Source organism: Pteropus vampyrus, unplaced genomic scaffold (assembly GCF_000151845.1).
Source record: "Pteropus vampyrus isolate Shadow unplaced genomic scaffold, Pvam_2.0 Scaffold217, whole genome shotgun sequence".
In the NCBI taxonomy this organism is placed as follows: domain Eukaryota; kingdom Metazoa; phylum Chordata; class Mammalia; order Chiroptera; family Pteropodidae; genus Pteropus; species Pteropus vampyrus.
Genome location: NW_011888998.1, coordinates 3,522,571 through 3,540,855, shown reverse-complemented (window position 1 = coordinate 3,540,855; position 18,285 = coordinate 3,522,571). Strand labels below are relative to the sequence as shown.

Genomic DNA, 18,285 nt, shown 5'->3' with positions numbered 1-18,285 from the left:
GGTCTTTAGTAGCTCATTTCAATAGACAATAAATGCTTTTTGAATGGATGTTGAATGTACCTCTATTCATTCAGGAAGAGGCCCCTCATTTTTAAGGGTTCAGAATTTTCCCACCTCCCTCAGAGATTCAAAGCCAGATGACACAGAAACATTTGCCAGACTTTATTCACCTGTAAAAAAACCTCACCCACACCACCACCACCACCACCACCACCGCCGCCGCCACCACCACACACACACACACACACACACACACACACACACACACACTCTCTCTCTCTCATACACCAGCAGACCTAGGATCCCTGTTCCAGTCCCCAGACTCTAGGGGCTCAGCACAGACATCCCACACCATGCCTACCCAAGCCCACCACCAGGGTCTGTGCCTGGGCCGAAAGGGGCAGGGGCAGTTTCCCAGGCCAGAGCTAGGTCTTGTTGGAGCCTCCTTTGCAGGGTTTGTGTGCTTTCACCCTCGCCCTGCCTCACATTACAAAGTTCACAGCAGAGTGGCCTGTTCAGGATGGGGTACTGGCTGTCGACAGGCTGGTAGCCGGGCTCTAGTGGCATCTCGGCGGCGGCGGAAGGCCAGGAATTCCTCCCGAAGGGCAGCACAGCGGGCCTCAGGGCCAGGAGCGTGAGCAGTGCTCAGGAGGCAGCCCTCCTCTGGAGTCTTTTCACCTGCAAGATGAGGGCAGAACAATGTGAGAACAAAGTCCTGCGGTTCACTGGCACCATGAAGCGCCCCAGGGCCTGCAGTGCAGATGAGGCAAGGGAGCAAGAGGAGAGAGCTTGGAGTGCAAGGATGACAGGGAACAAACTGGGTCATCGGGCTGTGAGGGAACGTGGGACAGCGAGGCCAGGTGTGGAGGGCTCACACACCTAGCTCTGGCTCAGCTTCAAGTCGGGATCGAGGGCCAGCCAAGCCCAGGTGCAAAGTCTCCAGCAATTCCATGTCCCCAGGGAATTCTGAGTCCCATTCATAGTTTTCATCCACAGATGTGTTTCTCCTGTTAAAAGGGACAAACGCATGGGGTGGGTAGAGGAAGAGAGTGGCCAGAAAAGCCTGAACTAAGGCTCTCCAAATTCAGGTAGGGCCACAGGTTTTCTCTAAGGATTCCTGGACCTCAGCCAAAGCTTCTAAAGAACAAGGTCCTTTAGTCCCAGGGTGGGAGTGAAGCAGAGAAGGCAGAGGGTATTAAGAGAGGGGTGAAAAGAAAATCTAAGACACAGGGCAGCACTGGGGGCAGGGCAGGGATAGCCAAGGACTGCCCTCACCTCTTGCTGACTGTCACCACATGCTCCCTTCGGGGCCATCTCTCAGGGCCACTGGCCCAGCTGCTGGTATCTCCTGGAGCAGGGCTGAGGTAGCTGCCTCCTGCAGAGGGGGCCGTGGAGGGGGGCCGCAAGAATGAGGCACTGCCCCGCCCACTGCTCTGGCTGGTGAGGCTGCCCCGAGGGGCAGCAGGGAGAATGCTTGGCAGCAGCCGCTCCCTCAGCGTCCAGTCAGCCAGTGCTGTATACGGAGGCTCTGGGGCAGCCCCAGCCCTGACCATGGCCCCAGGAAGCACTGCCCTGGGAGATCCAGGGGAAGAGTCCAGAGAATGAAGGAGAGATGAAGTGGGGCAAGGCTGGGTGTCCACGTAATCTGGGAGTGGAGCAGGACGGGGCTCCTCAAAAGGGGGCCAGTCCCCATCCACATTCATCTCTCGGAAGAAGGGCAGGCTCAGGTACTGGAGCAGCGGTCCTGGATGTGGCAGGGGACTGGCTGGGGCTGCAGGAGGGGGCCCCACAGGGCTGATGTCTGAAATGCAAAGGGGCTGGGGCTGCCCACTGGGGCTGCTGCTGCTGCAGTCATAGGACCTGGCCTGATGCCAGGCTAGGGTCTGAGGTTCGGCCCACTCAGGGCCTGACTTTTCTTGGGGGGTCGCCATGTTGGGTCCCATCACAAAGCGCCCATCTGGTCCCCGGCAAATGGGCTCTAGGGGCAAGGGCCCCCGGCTAGGTAGAGGATCCAGAGGGGAGCCTGGGGATCCCGGGGGGTCCCCACAGAGCAGACTCTGGCGCACGCTGGGGACTGGGGAAGCCTGGAGCTTCAGCTTGGCCACACTGTCAGGACTGCCTGAGCCTGGGGCAGAACTGTGGAAGGAAAAGAGATCAGGGTCTGTGGTTGGGGCCAGTCCCCCTCCCAGGAACCAGCGTCAGGCCTGGATAGGTTTGGTATACAACAGAGCAGAGCTAGGAGAGCAAACAAAAAAAACCCACATGGAGAGGCAAAGGGAGGCACAGGCAATGCTGGACTACCCCAGGCTGAGGCTCTGCATGTCCATCCTTACCTCTCTCTCACTTCTGTCCCACCTCCCAAACCTCCCGCACCTCCCACTCTGAGGTGCAGAAAAGGAAGCAAATAATGGGGTGTACTGTGGGAAGGCAGAAGGAAGCCCAGGAGGTGGAGGGACTTACAGTAGAGCTGACAACCGGGGCGGAGAGAAGAGAAGAGGTGGATCTGTAAGGGCAGGAGAACAAGAGGTGACACAGGCAAACCCAGGGCCTTCCAGGGCCACAGGCACAGACCCTCACCCAACAGCAGGTACCCAGCTCCATTTGGCTGGGACTAGTGTAGGCAAGGCTGAGTGCAGGACCAAGTAAGGGAGGGCCCCTGGCTCAGAAGAAGGGAGGGCTTTCCTCCAGGTAGGAGGTACTGCTGGGGGTCAGCCCTACCTTGGTGGAGGTGCTTGCGGCGGCGGCGGCGGGCAGCCCTGCGCCGGTTGGTGATACAAGCAGCCAGAATGCTCACAAGGACAGCCACCCCAAGGAAGCAGAGCCCACCCAGCACGCCAGCCAGCACAGGCTGTGGCAAGAGACCTGGCAGCTGGGTGCGTGATGGGTAGACCTCCAGGCCTGCGAAAGGGGCCACAAGGGAGGATGGGTGTCCAGAGTCAGTAGGCTTAGAGCCCCTAGGCCCTAGTGTCAGCCCTCCTGCCAGGTTCTCACCAGAAGTGGAGACATTGGCTGTGTTGCTGGGATCGCTGACATAGCCACCAGCCAAGGCCACAAGGCGGAACTCGTAGAGAACATCCTGGGGATGGAAGGGTCAAGGAAGATCAGGGCTGGGCCTGACCGACCACCCCAGCCCCATGCACACTACAGCTGGGAACTAAGGGTAAAGTGGGAAGCCAGGGAAACGGTCAAATCTGGGTGAAAAGATCAGGTTTGGTGCATGGAGCGAGGGCCTGGAAAGCCGCAGAAGGACCCCTGTGCCCACCTCCCATGCTAACCTTAATGAGGCCCGGCACCAGCAGCTGCATTTCCGTGCCTGCCACTGTCCGGTCCAGCACCTCCCAATTCTGGGAGCCTTGTCGGCCCTCCAGGATGTAGCCATCCAGTCTCTTAGGGACCAGTTCTGGGGGATCCCAGTGCAGGAGTATCCCCCGGGGTGTCCTCACTGCCACCAGACCTCGGGGAGAGGACAGCGGAGGTGGCATTGCTGTCAGGGGAAGCCTGGGGGCAGCTGGTGTGGTAGGAAGCCCTGATTGGGACAGACAGGCATGGTAGCAATAGGATTTCCAGTGCCCTTCTCCACCTCCCTTGGCCTTCCACAACCCCTGGTGCCCAACCATTCTCCCAGAGCCCCGAAAAACAAGCCTGGATCATCCTCCACAAACCCCTCTGGGTCCAACCTGCCCATCACCTCTGCCCTCTCCCACCTAGGTCCCCCCATATCCGGGCTTTCCCTGCCAGCCCTTCCCCATCCTTGTCTGTTGCTCTGGGGTGAGAGGTCTCTCACCTTCAGGGGCAGACAGGACGATCTCACTGAAGGGCCCACTCCCCAGCTTGTTCTGGGCTAGGACGCTGAACTGGTACTGGGTGTGGGGCTGCAGCCCTGGAACAAGGAGGTGAGCAGCCCCCACAGGCACCGCCAGGGACACCCAATCATGATGGGCTCGGTCAGGACCCTTTGCCCTGGAAGACATGAGGAAATGGGGGCACCTGAAGAACTAGGAAGCACAAGAAGCTTGGAGTCTGGAGAGCTAACCGTTCTCCTCCCCTCAACCACCCAGGATCACTTAAGATTCTCTGGAAATCAGGCAGCAGAGTTGGAGCAGGGCTGAAATGGAGGGGTAGGAGAAAGGGCAAAGGGCCGGAGAGAAGCAGGGTGGGGAGGAGAGAGGTGGAAGGGCAGGTCACGCACAATGGGGTATACCAGATGCTGAATCTCTGCAGATAGCCACCATCAAAGCCAGGCTCCCAGGAGACATTGGCACCCTCGGGAACAGACACCACAGACACATTGGTGACAATGTGGGGGCTGGTGCCTGGGTGAAGGGACAGAAGGAGGGACAATGGTTAGGGCCATGAGGAAAGGCAAAGAGCTAAGGGGAGCCCAGGGGTCCTCCCATCCCCAACTGGGCCTCCAGAAATGATTCCCCGTCTCCTGTCCCACATGGTTTCCTACAGCCCCCAGCCGGCTCTGCAGCCACTAACCCAGCACGTAGACCTTCGTGGAGGTGGCCACTTGGGCCACAGCATTGCTGGCGGTACACTCCCAGCGCCCATGGGCCTCCTTGGTCAAGGGTCGCAGGATGAGGCTACTGTTGCTGTCCACCTGGGCCTGGCCCTTCAGCCCCCGGCCCACCTACAGAACCACTGGTCAGCCCTGAGGACACACGCAGCCACCCCTCACCAAGGGTGCCACTTATCTCTCCAGGCAACTTCAGCTTCCTTCCCACCCTGCTTCTGACAACCCTCCCATTTCAACATCCTCCTTCAACGAATGGCCAAGAGCACAGAAAGGAGCGGGCAGAGTGGGCAGAGGACAGGCAGAGCGGGCTCAGGAGCCTTACCTTGGCCCAAGAGACAGTAGGCGGAGGGTCTCCTTGGGCAGAGCAGGGGATGAGGAGCTCCCGCCCTACTTCCTGGAAATACTCTTCCTGGGGCCGTTCTAAAAAAGCTGGGGGGGCCTGCAGGCCAGAAATGGCTTTGGGAGGGGCCGCTCTCATACTGCTTGCTGTCCCCTCTCTGGGGCTCCCTCTCACACCACATCTCCGTCTCATCTCTCCCTATCTCTCTAGCTTCGTAGATCGGTTCCCTGGTGGGACAAAGACTGTGGGGGTGGGAGGCCTCTCTACAGAACACTTCCAGAAAGGGAGGTGGCGGGGTCAAGGTTAGTGAGATGGGGTCAGGCAGGGTATCAGACTCTGGGGATGTGCTGTGTGACTGATGTCCCACCTATCTCTCACTATCTCTGCAGAAAACTCTGGGATGGTGCCCGACAGCTGCTGCTGTGCACTGTGAGACGCACAGACTTGGAAGCCCCTCCCCACCCCGCTCTGCCAGCCTGGTGTCCACATGGGCGCATCTTTAGCCACCTGGCCCACTGCTGCAGGCCCACCCTGAGCCTCACCTTGAGCAGCACACGGGTCACCGGGGAGGGCCCTGCAGTGCCAAGACTGTTGTAGGGGGTGCAGGAGTATTCTCCCAGAGCATCCTCATTCCCCAAGGCAATGACCAGTGAGCCTTCTGAGCCCTGGGACCAGCCGGGGAACTGGGGGTAAAAGGAGATGATGACAAGAGAAAGAAACTCAGCAGAGGCCAGGCCAAGACAGAGAGAAGCCATACCAGGGAAAAGATGGTACAGAAGCCCACAACTCCACCTCTAGGCCTGATCTCTCTGCAGTCCAGTCCTCCATCTCCCTTTCCCAAAAAGGGACCACTCCCAGTGGGTGTGATGGCTAGGACTGCATAACTCCAGAAGGCACCACTCACAGAGAATACAGCGTGAATAGCGCCCCTTGCGGTTGAGCTGTGTGTGGGCTCCCTGCCTGGTGGGACCATATCTATTTGTCTTCCCAGCACTCCAGGACAAAATTCAGCATCTTCCACCCCAAATCAGTTTCTTTTCCTAACTTCCCTATTTCTATGTTAAAGGCCCCACTGTCCTCGGTAACATCTGACTCCTTACCCTTCCTCACTCTCCCACCTACACACTCATCAGCTCTGACCTTCTGGAAAGCCCATCCATCTTCACATCCTCCTCCCTAACTTGGACTACATAACCTCTCACCTGGACCATTTCAACAGCCCCTGAACTCTTCTCCCTATGTCCACTCTCTCCTCCTCCATTCCATTCCATCTGACAAACTCAACTGCTCACAGCTCTGATACTATCACACCATAGTTCAAACAACTTCAGGGCCTCCAAATGCCTTTAGACTTTTTTTCTAACATTCAACAAAAATTTACGGAGTACTATTACTGCAGGAACCATGGGGACACTAGGATTAAAGCATGCAATACTAGCCCACAAGGAATTTATAGTCTTTGCAAACAAACGAAAGATACCAATCACCTCAGAATGAGGTAATATTTACTTGTCATTCGGAGTTCTTCCTTTGAGCCCCAACCTGTCTTTCCAGCTTCCTCTGCACCATTCACATCTGCACAGTACTCCCATCAAGCTAGACAATTCATTATGTCATAAACACAAACACTCTGAGCCCATCACCAAAGTCCCAGAAGCTATAGCTGACCTCTCTTTGACCAGTCCTAATTGGAAGGTGCTTTCACCATCCCGAGCCTTCCAGCAGAGAGTCTGTTACTGTCCTTCCCCCTCCTAGGCTGTGCTCTCCTTTTGCATGGATGTCTCTTTGCTCAAGCTTCCCGTGCAATACCCCACACAGCACCCAGTAGTAAGTCTATGTTCTAGTTACTGAATTGAATCAAACTGAGCTAACTCTGCCCCAGCTGTCCTGACTAGACTAAAACCAAGCTGAGACATTCCTTCCCTTGCCCCAAGCCTGTACCTTGTCCAGCTGTAGGGCCTGCCCATCCTTGGTCCAGATGACAAAGAGCAGTGGGGGGTTGGCACGAACTGGGCACCTGATCACCCCTTGCATGCCTATGGGCAGGGGTGTCTCAGGAGGCATTGCTGTCACCTGGGCTGGGTCTGGGAAAAAACAGTGGGAAGTAGTGCAGGTAGTGCAGGAGGAGCTTGGCCCGGTCCAGGGGAGGGGAGCAGGCTGTGAGGGGAGCTGGGGTCAGGCTTACAGAGCACAGTGAGGTAGGCAGAGGCCGAAGGCGGGTGTAGGAGGCCGTTGCTGGGCACACAGGTATAGCAGCCCGCATCATCAGGCTGGGCAGCCTGCAACCACAGGCTCCCATCCACCGAAATCCGCACCCGTGACTGAAGGCGCCTGCAATATGGCATGTGTGGGGAGGGGTCCAGGCCTTGCTCAGCCAAGGGGCTCCTCAAAGACTTCCCACCAGTCCCCCACACCCACACTCCAGAGCCCCACCTAATGTGGAAGACATTGACGCTGTCCTGGAACCAGCTATAAGTGAGATTAGCAGGGTACGCCTCAGCCTGGCAGGCCAAGGAAACATCCCGGGAGGCATTGACCGTGCTGTTCTTGGGGGACACCACGATGACTGGGGGTCCTGTTGGGAGTGACAATAGGAGGGAGGGGCCTCAGCCCACGGTCATCTCAGAAGTCTGAATTCACTTCTACGATTCTCCCTGGACCTCCTCTTTGGAACCCCATTTGCCCAGTTTCCCCTACCTAGAAACACTTTGTGTGTGTGTGTTGAGTAGAGAGATCAGTTCTTACTCTCCACTCATTCACCCTTTATATCTCTCACGTCACACCTTACATCACCTCTGTCTCCTCCCCAACTCCAGGTACCCACTACCTTATCCCCAGATGCTGCATTGATCCCTGAACCCAGGCTCCCCCATCTCTGCCACTCTGATGACCATTCGTGCATTGAGTGGCCATTCATTCTTTGGCCACAGAACACTTCTGCTCAAGAATCCACAACAGCTGCTGTCTTCTGCCACATGAAGCTCCAACTTCTTGACCCAGCCCTCGTGATCCAAACCCTCCCTGCCTGGACAACCATTTTCATATGCCAACTCTTACAAATAATTCTGTCAGATCAGTGCGGGCAGCTCACTGTGTCCCATGCTAGGCTCACTCTTGTCTCCAGGCCTTTGCTCTTGGAACCCCCAACCTGGAATGCTCTTCCGGAGAGCCTAGCTGAGCCACAGAGCCTCTGCTTTAACTTCCAGCACTGCACTGCTCTCTCCCTGCTCTGGGCTCCTACCACACGAGTAGGCAGTAATAGGCAGGCCAGGAGCTCTGCCAGGCACTGCACTGCACCATCTCACTTAACCCACATCGGAGCCTTTGTGGTAGGAATTGCCATCTCCACTTCATAGATGAAGAAATGAAGGCAGAGGCAGAGAGGTTGTGAGGTGACTCGCCCAAGGTCGTCAGGGAAGGTGAGATTCAGTCAGGCCTTCCCAACACCAGAGACTTTGTTCTTAATCATTATCTAGCACTGCCCTTCCCACAGAACCACGGGGAACCACACTTCCTAACTGGGCTGACTTCCCCACGTGGATGAGAAGCTCTATGAAGGCAGAGTCAGGTCTTCTATTTCTCAGCTTCTCTTCTAAAGGGAAGGTCTTGGCCAGGAATTACAATGTCCTGATCCCTGTGCTAAGCTAAATCTGATTAAATTCTTGCCACAGTCCTGAGAAGTAGATATGAACCTCTTTATATAGATGGGGAAAATGGGGGTCAACGGGTCACAGAGCTCATGGCCTAACAGTAGCACCCATGCCCTTCCCACTATACCACACTGCTGAGCACTAAATATCTACCTGTTATTGGCCCTTTTCAAATTTAAGATGCTGTTTTCAGAGGAATAGCCGGCACCTGTTAGGGGCTTCCTCACTCTCCAAAGCCCCTGCCCTCAGGCACAAGTCTCCTCCCAATTCCTGCTATGTGTACCCCCAGCCACAGGCCAGTCCTCACACTAGGAGTCCCGGTTCCAAGCCTCCCCCCTCTCAAAGAGCACCTAGCACCAGCAGCTGGGTCGTGTGGATAGCACTGCCCTCAGTGCTGGAGGCCTGGCAGGTGTAGATCCCAGAGCTGCTTCGCTCCACCCGCTGGATCCACAGTGTCCCGTTCTGCACCTAGAGTAAGAATCCGTGAGGAAGGCCCCAGGGGTCACCTATCCCACCAGCAGGCCTGACCCTGCACTTCTGAGGATGGCCTGCAGAGGGAAGCAGCACCACAGGCTCAGGAAGCCAAGTTAGAGCCCCGCCCCTGGCCTGTCTCCCAACCCGCCTTTGCCGCCCTTTAGCTCTGCTCCCAGGACTGCTCCTGACCCTCACACTATATGGCTCACCCTGCCCAGCACCAGGACTTACCTGCATCTGGCCCTGGCCCTGGCCAATGTCCTGTCCTTGGAGCTTCCAAGTCACATGAGGCTGAGGGCTACCACGGGCCACACAACGCAAGGTCAAGGGCTCCAGTTCCTGAACTTCCAGCACCTGGGGAGGTGTCTCCAGGAATTGAGGGGGCGCTGTGAAGAGAGGGGCTTCAGGAGCTGCCAGAGTAACTATCAGCCCAAAAAGCAGCGTCTGAGGACAGGGAGACAGATCAGGGCTGCAGCCCTCCGCCCACCAGCTCACCCAACTTCACAGAACCCCCAGCCCAGGGGCACTCTGCCTGCTGCACCCAGGGCCAAGTGAGAATTGCACCAGCCCACCCCCCAACTGGCCTGCAGAGTTGGCAACCCAGGCCGAGCACAGGCTGGGTGCTCAGAGCCGGAGGAGAGCTAGATAAACCTCTGGAAGAGCACTGTTTTGGGAGTCAAAAGGCCTGGCTCTAGACTCTATTCAGCCTCTAATAAGTGGCATGACCTAGTCTCCCAGTGCCCTAGCCCATCTAGGAAATGGGAATTATGACCTCCTTCCTTCTTCATGGTTGAGAGAGGATTCATGAGGGTTAAAAAATGTTTGAAAAAACAAAATGCTATATATATTTGATCTGTTTCACTCAAGGCCCAAAGTCCCCTTACCCACTACTGTTACTCTCTCCTGGCCAAGGGGTCAGGAGAGAAGAGAAGGGAAGTTCCTAACACAGAGCCTAGAAGGTCAATTGGATTTAGATTTGAAGAAAGAAAAGAGCAGAAGTGGGGGCAGGAGAGGAAAAATGCAAACGATGAGCAAGCAAACAAGGGCGTCAGCAAGGGTGGGGCATCGGAACTGCCATCCTCCCCTCCCTCACCAGCCAGAGGTCCCATCATCCTGCACCCCCCCTTCTCCACTGCCTGCTCCCAGCTTCATACAATTGACTGTGAGGTGCACCCAGGAGCCATTAGCAGAATCATCTTCGGGGCTGTGCTGGTCCAGCAGGAGCACCCGGCACTCGTACCAGCCCTGGTCTTCTGCTCGGAGCCCTTCAATCTGAAGAGATGCCCCCTTCTGCAGCCTGACTCGCCCTGGAGGAGGAGCCCAGAATCAGGATGCTTCATGGACCCATAGGAGCCCCAAACCTCTGGTCACACTTGTCATTCTCAGAGGTCAAGAACAGACCCAGTCTCTCCATGTTACCCTGATAGAGAGGCGTCCAGAGAAGCACAGAGGGTGTTGGGTTATTGAGGGCGGATCCCTCCCTCAGCCCCTCTGATCACTCCTGCCTTCCAGCAGCTGGGACCCAGTCTAGACAAAGCAGGTAGAAGACCCTCCGCTGAGCTGCAGCTCCCAGGACTGTTGGGGGAAGCAGGTTGAAGAGCCAATGCTTAGTTTCCTCTGGGTTCTTATAGGACCTGCCCATCCCTGGGCTTTTCACAGGGCGAGGAGGTATGGGTCCCATGGGCTCTGTCCCCGGAAGGAAGCCTCAGTAGCGTTTGGGGCCCGAGCAGGGACTCATACCTCTGCTCATACCTCGCCTAGCAAAGCCCGTAATCCCTCAGGGCTATTATTGGTGGCCTAAGCCCCTTAGGGTGGCCAGAGTCCAGCCCAGCCAGACAGCAAGGTCAGCAGCCTCCTCACCTCATCCCTTCATGCCCCAGGGCACCCAGGCCCCAGCTGGCTGACCACACAAAGCTCCACAAAGCCACATAGCCCAGCACAGGCAGACACTACACTCCCACCCTCAACGTCTGCACCATACCACCAGACTGACTGAGGGTACCCCCAGATCCCTCAGCACCTCAGCCATGCACCCCAAATGGCTTCATGGGTCCCTAGCAGTACAACCTAGTGAGAACAGCAGCTCTGCTGTGCAGTCCTCTGGGCAAGTTATTAACCTCTCTCAACTGCAGTCTCCTCTGTAAAGTGAGAAGGGAAATGTGGGTAGGGTGGAGGGGAGATCATGTAGGACAGGCAGGTAGCATGGTGCCTGGCATCAGCAGGTGCTAAAATAAAGGCTGTTGAACAAATGAATGAGCTCAAGATTTGAAATCGGCAACTTGTGTTCAATCCTGGCCTTATCCCCTATCCCCTTTACACACTATAGTGGATAGTAACACACTATCTCCCTTTCTTCGTCCTGTATCAGTGAATAGCACCAGCATACACCAAGTCACCCTTCCAGACACCTGGCATCACCTATTCCTTTCTCCATTACTTCCCCCTCTATTTGTTCAGTAAATATTTCAAATTCTACCTTCTAATATTTGTTCCTTCTCTACCATTTTCACCTTAGTTTAGTCCTGGGTATCTCTCACCTGTGGTACTCCCACTGCCTACTAAGGGGCTTTCTCCCTCCTGCCTAGCTCCCAACAGTCATCAGCGGCCCACCCCATCTTAACTTTTTATGTGGTTGAATGACACTTCTGAATCTTTGGGTCATGTAAAACAAATATAGCACTAAAAGGCCACTCCAACCAAGCAGACTGTGCTCCAAATTAGTCCTTTCTAATCTTGGAAATTCTAAAGTTGTTAGTGCACTCATCCTCTCCAATCTGCTTCCATTCTACCTAAGGTGATCTTTCTGAACTATAATCTCAATCTAATGCCATCCAGGAAGAAGAGAATGATCAAGTGGAAGCTGGCTTTGTGATAGTAGGCAGGGATGTTTTTCTCCCAAGAATGAGGTTCAGGGCTGTGGATTCTCTAGGAAGGGTGGAACTGATTAAAGGGCTAGGTGTTTAAATCCCCACCTAGGAGATAAGCCGAGACCTTGCAGGTAAATATTTAACACACTCATACCCTTCCACCCAGCAGCAGGATTCCTCAATGACCTTAATCTGCCTGCTCAGCCATGGAACCCCGCAGAGCAGACCACAAGCTGCAACCTCCCTTAACTACTATGTGTAATTTTTCATTGTAGTGATCTTTGAGCTCTACAAAGAAGGCAGAAGAGGGGAGGGAGGCTGAGGTTGAATACGGGCCATGCAATATTAGGCACTGTGAATGTATTTAATCCTCTTAAGAATTCCATTAGAGAGAAAGGAACTGATGTTAAGCTTCTTTCCAAAAACTCTCATGGTTAGTAAGTGACAAGGCCAGGCCTCCTGTCTCCAGATGGACATACTTTCCATTGCACACTGCTGTTAGGATCACGTTATGTTCAAGGTACTCAGCACTGAGCACATTCAGTATGTTCTTACTCGGGGGTGTTGGTAACCAGTGGGTAACAGTTCCAAATGTGTGTTGACCAAAACATCCAGTATGGCATACTGCACGTCCTAACTTTTCTGAGATATGGACTTGCCTTTATAACAGAACAGCACTGACCTTAGCAACATCCACCTCCACTGCCTAGCAACTGCAGTTCAGAGTCCCCTCTCAGAAGGCTGAGAGGTCCCTTCCACACTGGAAGGCAGTAAAGAGTTAATGAAAAGAACAAGAAGATGGCCAAGGCAGGCAGTCCTGAGTCCTCCTGAGTCCTGGGCCCATCTCCTGGAGACTCAGTCTCCAACCACAGGGGAAAAGAGCCTGATAGACTAGAGACCTTCTGGCATGCAGAGATTATAAAGGAAGCAGGAGAAGTATCCCAGCGCATCCCAGCTCTCAAAGGCAGGGAACCCACACTTGCGTTCATGTGCAAGTTTACATACACACACACAGTTCAAGAAATGGTGCTAACTTCACGGTTCCAAAAGACCATGAAGCAAGAGTACAGAAGGCCTCCAGGAAGCTGTGACCATGCAGAGGGTTTTGAAGGATAAAAAGCAGTAAGGGGCGATGACTAGAGGCAGCAGGGGCATTCTAAAGGAGAATGAGGTAACTGTCCTGAGAGAAAACTCATGTCCTTTCTGCTCTATGGGGCATCTTGAAACTCCCAAGAAATATAGCACAAAAGTCAAAGATCAAAAGCCAAACCCATTGATTAGAAGGAGTTGTCTAAGACCCACCCCAGGAAAGCTGGAGCAGAATAAGGCATGTCTCTCTTTCCTCTGGACGCCTGGTCATGTTTTACACCATACAAGCTCTCTGCAGGCTCCATGCTGGCACTTCACACACAGTGGCTAACTTAATCCTAGCATTTAGTCCTAGCTGGCTTTATACTGCTTTTTACTGCTTTTATACTTGACTATAAATCTAGTCTCCTCTGCCAGATGGACTCTAGAATCCTCAAAGGTTGGAGGCTTTTCCCTTCAGTACAGTCCCTAAAGCTCCAAACAGCCACTTTCATGGTTCCTCCCAATTCTAGGCACCAGCTTCATACACAGTTCCCAGGCCATTGATCCTTTACTTGCCCAGAGGGTTTATGACAGGATAGCATTGTCCTTAGCAACCTCCACCTCCCGTTACCTAGCAACTGCAGTTCAGAGCCCCCTATACAAAGGCTGAGAGGCAGTAAAGAGTTAATGGGTGGGGTGGGGGGCTCCCCCAAGGCCCTGACCCTGCAGACTAGCCCTGGCCCAACTAGGAGCTCCAGACTGGGGGCAGGGTGGGCACAAAGGGTAAGAGGAGGAAGAAAGCCCCAGAGGTTATTGCCCATGGCCCTGGCAGACACAAAGAAATCCCTCAGGTAGCAAAGTTGTTGACCAGATCTCAAGGCGGGGCAAAGAGAAGGGGAGGAGTTGCACACTTTACTGGTAGAATCCCAGGAAAAGCCCTTCTCCTTCCTCTCCTCCCCTGCCCCCTGCCTGGTCCTTACATAGACATCTTCTGCATCTGCCCAGCCTTTCCAGTCAGCCTTCACCCCTCCCACCCAGCAGGCAGGCGGAGGCGGAGAGGGGGAATGGTGGGCATGGCCATATTTGCTCCACTTAGTCCTAACTGGGGCTCTCTTTCATCAAGTCTCGTGGGGCTTGTGTAGACACATACTCTCCCACCAGGCTGTCTGCCAACAACTGCCCCCGGTTTGAAAATAAACTCTTCCCTTCGGCTGCACCTGCCTCAGCCAATCCCAGGGCTTCTCCAGGATTCAAACTAAAAAGGGGAGAGAGAAAGCCCCCCTTCTGCCATCAAAGGCCTCCCAGGTGGTCGTTCCTGGGCTTCCCCTCCTTCGCTCCTAAAGGACCCATCCTTTGGCTCCTTTGGCCCTCCCACACACTGCCCTCTGAGACCTGCACTAAACAGCTCAGCTTAAGGCTCCAGCCAGGATTAGGAGAAAGCTGAGCCTTTTGAGGGAGCCAGCTGGGGCCCAGGAAGGCCTATACACTATTTTAAGACCATACAGAAGGAACCCAGCCCAGCTCCTTCCATTCACTGATCTCTTGGGAACATGGCCCTCCCCAGCCCACCTCTCTGTGCACACGCTCTTCTGTACTCAGAATCAGGCTGAGTCCCCAATGGAGAAGCAGACGAGTTGTAGATCCACCCACCCTGCTGCCCCATCAGCCCAGGCCCAAGGCCTAGAATGCCCAAACTAGCATTGAAGACAGTGGAAGAGGGGGAGGGCAAGGGAAGGAGTTGACTGCAGAGCCAGGGACAAGGACAGGGCCACATGGGGAGACCAAGGAAGATCAGAATGGAGTCTGGGAAGCTTCGTGATGAGATCTAGAAAAGCGATTAGAGAAGTAGGTTGGATACTTGAAACAGGGCTGCAGGATTTCCAGTCCACGTGGAATTCTAAAACGCAGCTCGGGAGCACAGCCACGCTTGTTAAGCAGAGTTGAAGCAGTGAAGGTGGAGGTGAGGTCAGGGCAGGGCAGTTAAGGAGACAACCCCATCCCAGCCCACCTTCGCTGGTGATCCCTCTGACCTGCAGCTAAGTCTTACCCACGTAGTCAGGGTCCACTCGGGGAGAATAAAGGCCAAACTGGATGAAGATGGGAAGCAGGAACCCAAAACGCAGCCACTCAATGACGTGCAACGGGGGTCGGCCAGCCGGGGGCAGCAGGTCACAGCCCAGCACTGCACTCTCCCCAGCCCGGCCCACCACTGATACCACTTCAGGCTTCCTTCGACCTGCAGGATGGGTGGCATGAGGGATAGACAGCAGGAGCCCAGGTCAGGGCTGGGAGTGGAGGTCCCATCAGTGGCCCAGGGGGCTCCCTAGGACTCTAATTGAGGGAACCCTCAACTTCTCCAGAACCCAAACATGCTCAAAGAGAACCCCTGGGAATTGCCCCCACCCCAAGACTAAATGGGAGTTCTTGAGTTCAGCTCACCGTCAGCCCCCTGGCCGATGAACAGGCTGAGGATGGCCAGACCAAGGCACCAAACCATAGCCCAGCTGCCTGCTCACCCGGCCCCCGCTATCCACAGGGGCCCAGGTGGAGGGGCCTGGGGAAGTCCGCAGCCCAGCAAGCCCAATTAATCCTTCTGATCAGGTAACAGGCTGCAGCTCCCACTCTTCTGGACAGTTAGAGCTTGGCTCACGTAACACCTGATGAAGCTGTTCTCTGGAGCTCCGCCAGATCTAAATGCCAAATGCAAGGCAACATGCAGAGTTGGCCAACATCGGAAACTAAGAGAAACCTCACGGTTAGAGAAAGGCCAGGAAGAGAGCAAAGGAAGAGAAAGGAAAGGAAGCAATAAGTTTGAAATCTCGACACCCCACCCCTGGGGAATAAGGCTTGGGTTGGGATAGGGACACTGGATGAATGAGGGAGTGCTGGCGTGGAGACTAGATGGGTGAAGACATGCTGGGGCCAGATCTTAGGAGAAGCATGGGAATTCTGGGGAAACTCAGGTTACTAAGATACTTGGAAAACTGAGGCAGGAGGGAACTGAGGGTTCCTATACGCTCAGAAAAAATATTTAGAGAAGTATGGAAGATGAAGAGCTCCCACAGCTCAGACTCCTCTTCCTTCTCTTTCCTTAGTCCTGATACTAATAACGAGGTAGCAGATAGAAGGCAGAACTAGTATTATCGTCTCGATCCCCAGAGTGACAAATAAGGACCCTGAGACTCCGACAGTCTCGCTCGGGGGTAGAGAGCCAGTCAAGGGCAAAGCTTTGATTACAACCTCCAGAAAGAAGTCCCCAGGGGACCCCCACACAATTCCTTGCCCTGTTCCCCTAGCCTCCATGAACCTGGAAGCTGGGGACCAGTACCTACTTCTCCACTCAGCCTCTCAAAGATGCTTTAGCAGTTAGTCAGGTGCTTGGGAGAGGAGGAGCTGCTCCCCCACTGGCTAGTATGGGGGCCCAGGCAGCACTGCCCAGGTCTGGGTAGATTCGGGGACTGGTGGCTGATGCCACTTCCTCTTCGTGATGCTTCAAGGCAGCCTCCCTCCACAGGACACCTAACTCAATGCCTCAGCCCAATTCTTCCCACTCACTCCCCTCCAATATTCTCTGAGCCTAGGGTTTCCCTGCTCTCTCCTCCCCAACCCTAGGGGTATGGTCCATGAAAAGCCAAAGAAGCCATGAGTCTATCAGGTGTACAAATGGAGGGTAGGAACCCTTGACAGCCCAGCCCCAGAGCTCCTTGAGCCTGCACACTGGGCTGGGGGTGGGGTAGGGGTGCTGCCTCAGGCCTGGCAAATCCGAGTGGACTCTGCTCTGGGCCTCCACCCCACTCTTGGCCTCACAGTTTGGTACTGGCTATAAAACATCCCCAGGTCTCTCAGACCGACTTCTGCCTCTATTTAATGGCCCTGTGTGTCTAACTCCTGACAACTTCATAAATATTGCCCTTGCTCCCCATTGCCCCTTGTCAGCTCTCCCATACTTCCCCAACAAATCTTTTTCCAAGTGTATAGGATCCTCCAGTTCCGCCTGGCTCTGGGTCTCCCCAGAATGCTTCTGCTTTCCCTAAAATCCATCCAACTCCTCTGCTCCCCGCACGTCCTCACCTGTCTGGTCTCCCACCCAGCACCCCTTCATTCTCCCAGTACCCTCATTATAGTTATCTCTACTTCTCACTGCCCCCCTCAAATTCCAATTTTGCGCACCAGAACTGCATCAGGTCCTCTGCGCCTCAAGGAACTCCCTTCCTGTCTCCTCCACAATCCCCACCCACCCACGCATCCACTTCTCCCATCCACTCCTCCCTGGAATTTCCCTCCCTAGAATTCTACCTCAGCCCACAATACATTTCTAGTGCCCCACCCCCAAATCCCTTTCTCCCTCACCTTCTCTGGACCCCTGGAACTCCTCCTTGCTATTGGAATCCACCAAGAACCAGCACCCCCTATAAACACGTATTACCTCCAGAACTCCTCCAGTTCCAGGAGAACCCCCCACCCGCCAAGAATTCCACTTCACTTCCCAGAACTCCCTTAGTTCTGCGCCCCAGAGAATTCCACTTCTCTCCCAAAGTCCCCCGCTTTCTCCTGTCCTCCTGACCTCCGCACCGTTCTCCATCCCCCCGCTGGCACCCCCATTCCATCTCCCCGTACGCCCCCGCCCTTACCTGCTCTGCACGCCGCACGGTTCCACTCCTCCAGCGACACAATAGGAGGCGGATCCGCCTCCCGCCTCGGTGCCCCAAGCGCCTCCCGTCGCCCTGGAGACCGCCAATCCCCGCCTGCGGTGGCCAATGGGAGCAGCAGAGGGCGAGGGGGCGGGCGCGACCCCCGGGCGGCCTGGGACTTGCAGTTTCCGCGGAGCAGGATTCGGCGGCACGTGGGCAGGTTGCCCCCTGGTGGAGAGCGGTGCGACCAGGCGCGGAAAATCCGGAAGGCCAGCGGTTCAGAGCCCTTGCTCCAGGGGTCTCAGGAGCCAGCCCTGCGCTAGCTCCGTGCACGCCCTCCTTCTGGCGTGCGCTCCCTTCGACTCCCTCCCCTCCCCTAACCCACAGAGGCAGCAGCTAGTGTTGAAATCTGAGCGTGGGGAAGGAGCACTCGGCAGGGAGCAGAACTCCCCGCCCTCCTCCTAGAGGATCCACTCAGCGCCTCCTCTAATCTCCTCCCCAATCCCCAGCCCCACCTCCGCCCATTTCTTCTCTGGCCAGACTGGAAATACCTGTCTGCACTGGCGAGCTCCCACATCCTGCCCAGGCGCCTCCCGCAGTATGCGGAGGGGAAGGCTGCGCCCCAGCTGAGGTTGCCAAGTCAGCTCCCGCCGCAGCACCGGCCGCAGCACCCAGCACCAACCTCCCAGAGAAACAGGCCCAGAGGGGAGAAATGAGAAACATCTTGACACTG

The 18,285-nt window shown here is 55.4% G+C and overlaps 1 protein-coding gene across 6 annotated transcripts; it reads right to left on the bottom strand.

Moving 5' to 3' along the window:
- Positions 1-147: 147 nt before the first annotated feature.
- Positions 148-17,979, bottom strand: IGSF9 (immunoglobulin superfamily member 9). Of its 6 annotated transcripts, none has more exons than XM_023538318.1 (21): positions 17,553-17,979; positions 15,361-15,611; positions 14,969-15,157; positions 10,138-10,290; positions 9,215-9,369; positions 8,860-8,977; positions 7,293-7,434; positions 7,045-7,190; positions 6,801-6,943; positions 5,402-5,542; positions 4,842-4,958; positions 4,483-4,633; positions 4,202-4,313; positions 3,785-3,960; positions 3,276-3,526; positions 2,992-3,076; positions 2,719-2,898; positions 2,461-2,503; positions 1,276-2,136; positions 880-1,007; positions 148-678 (listed from the first exon to the last, which is right to left on the bottom strand). In XM_023538318.1, the coding sequence occupies exons 2-21, from the start codon at positions 15,416-15,418 to the stop codon at positions 497-499; spliced, it is 3,531 nt and encodes a 1,176-aa protein (XP_023394086.1). In that variant the 5' UTR covers positions 15,419-15,611; positions 17,553-17,979; the 3' UTR covers positions 148-496. The 6 variants fall into 6 exon arrangements, with proteins under 6 accessions (XP_023394086.1, XP_023394085.1, XP_011371393.1 ...); XM_023538317.1 differs by having other exon boundaries at positions 4,190-4,313; positions 15,361-15,659; positions 17,553-17,977; XM_011373091.2 differs by having other exon boundaries at positions 4,190-4,313; positions 17,553-17,977.
- Between the last annotated feature and the right edge of the window lie 306 nt (positions 17,980-18,285).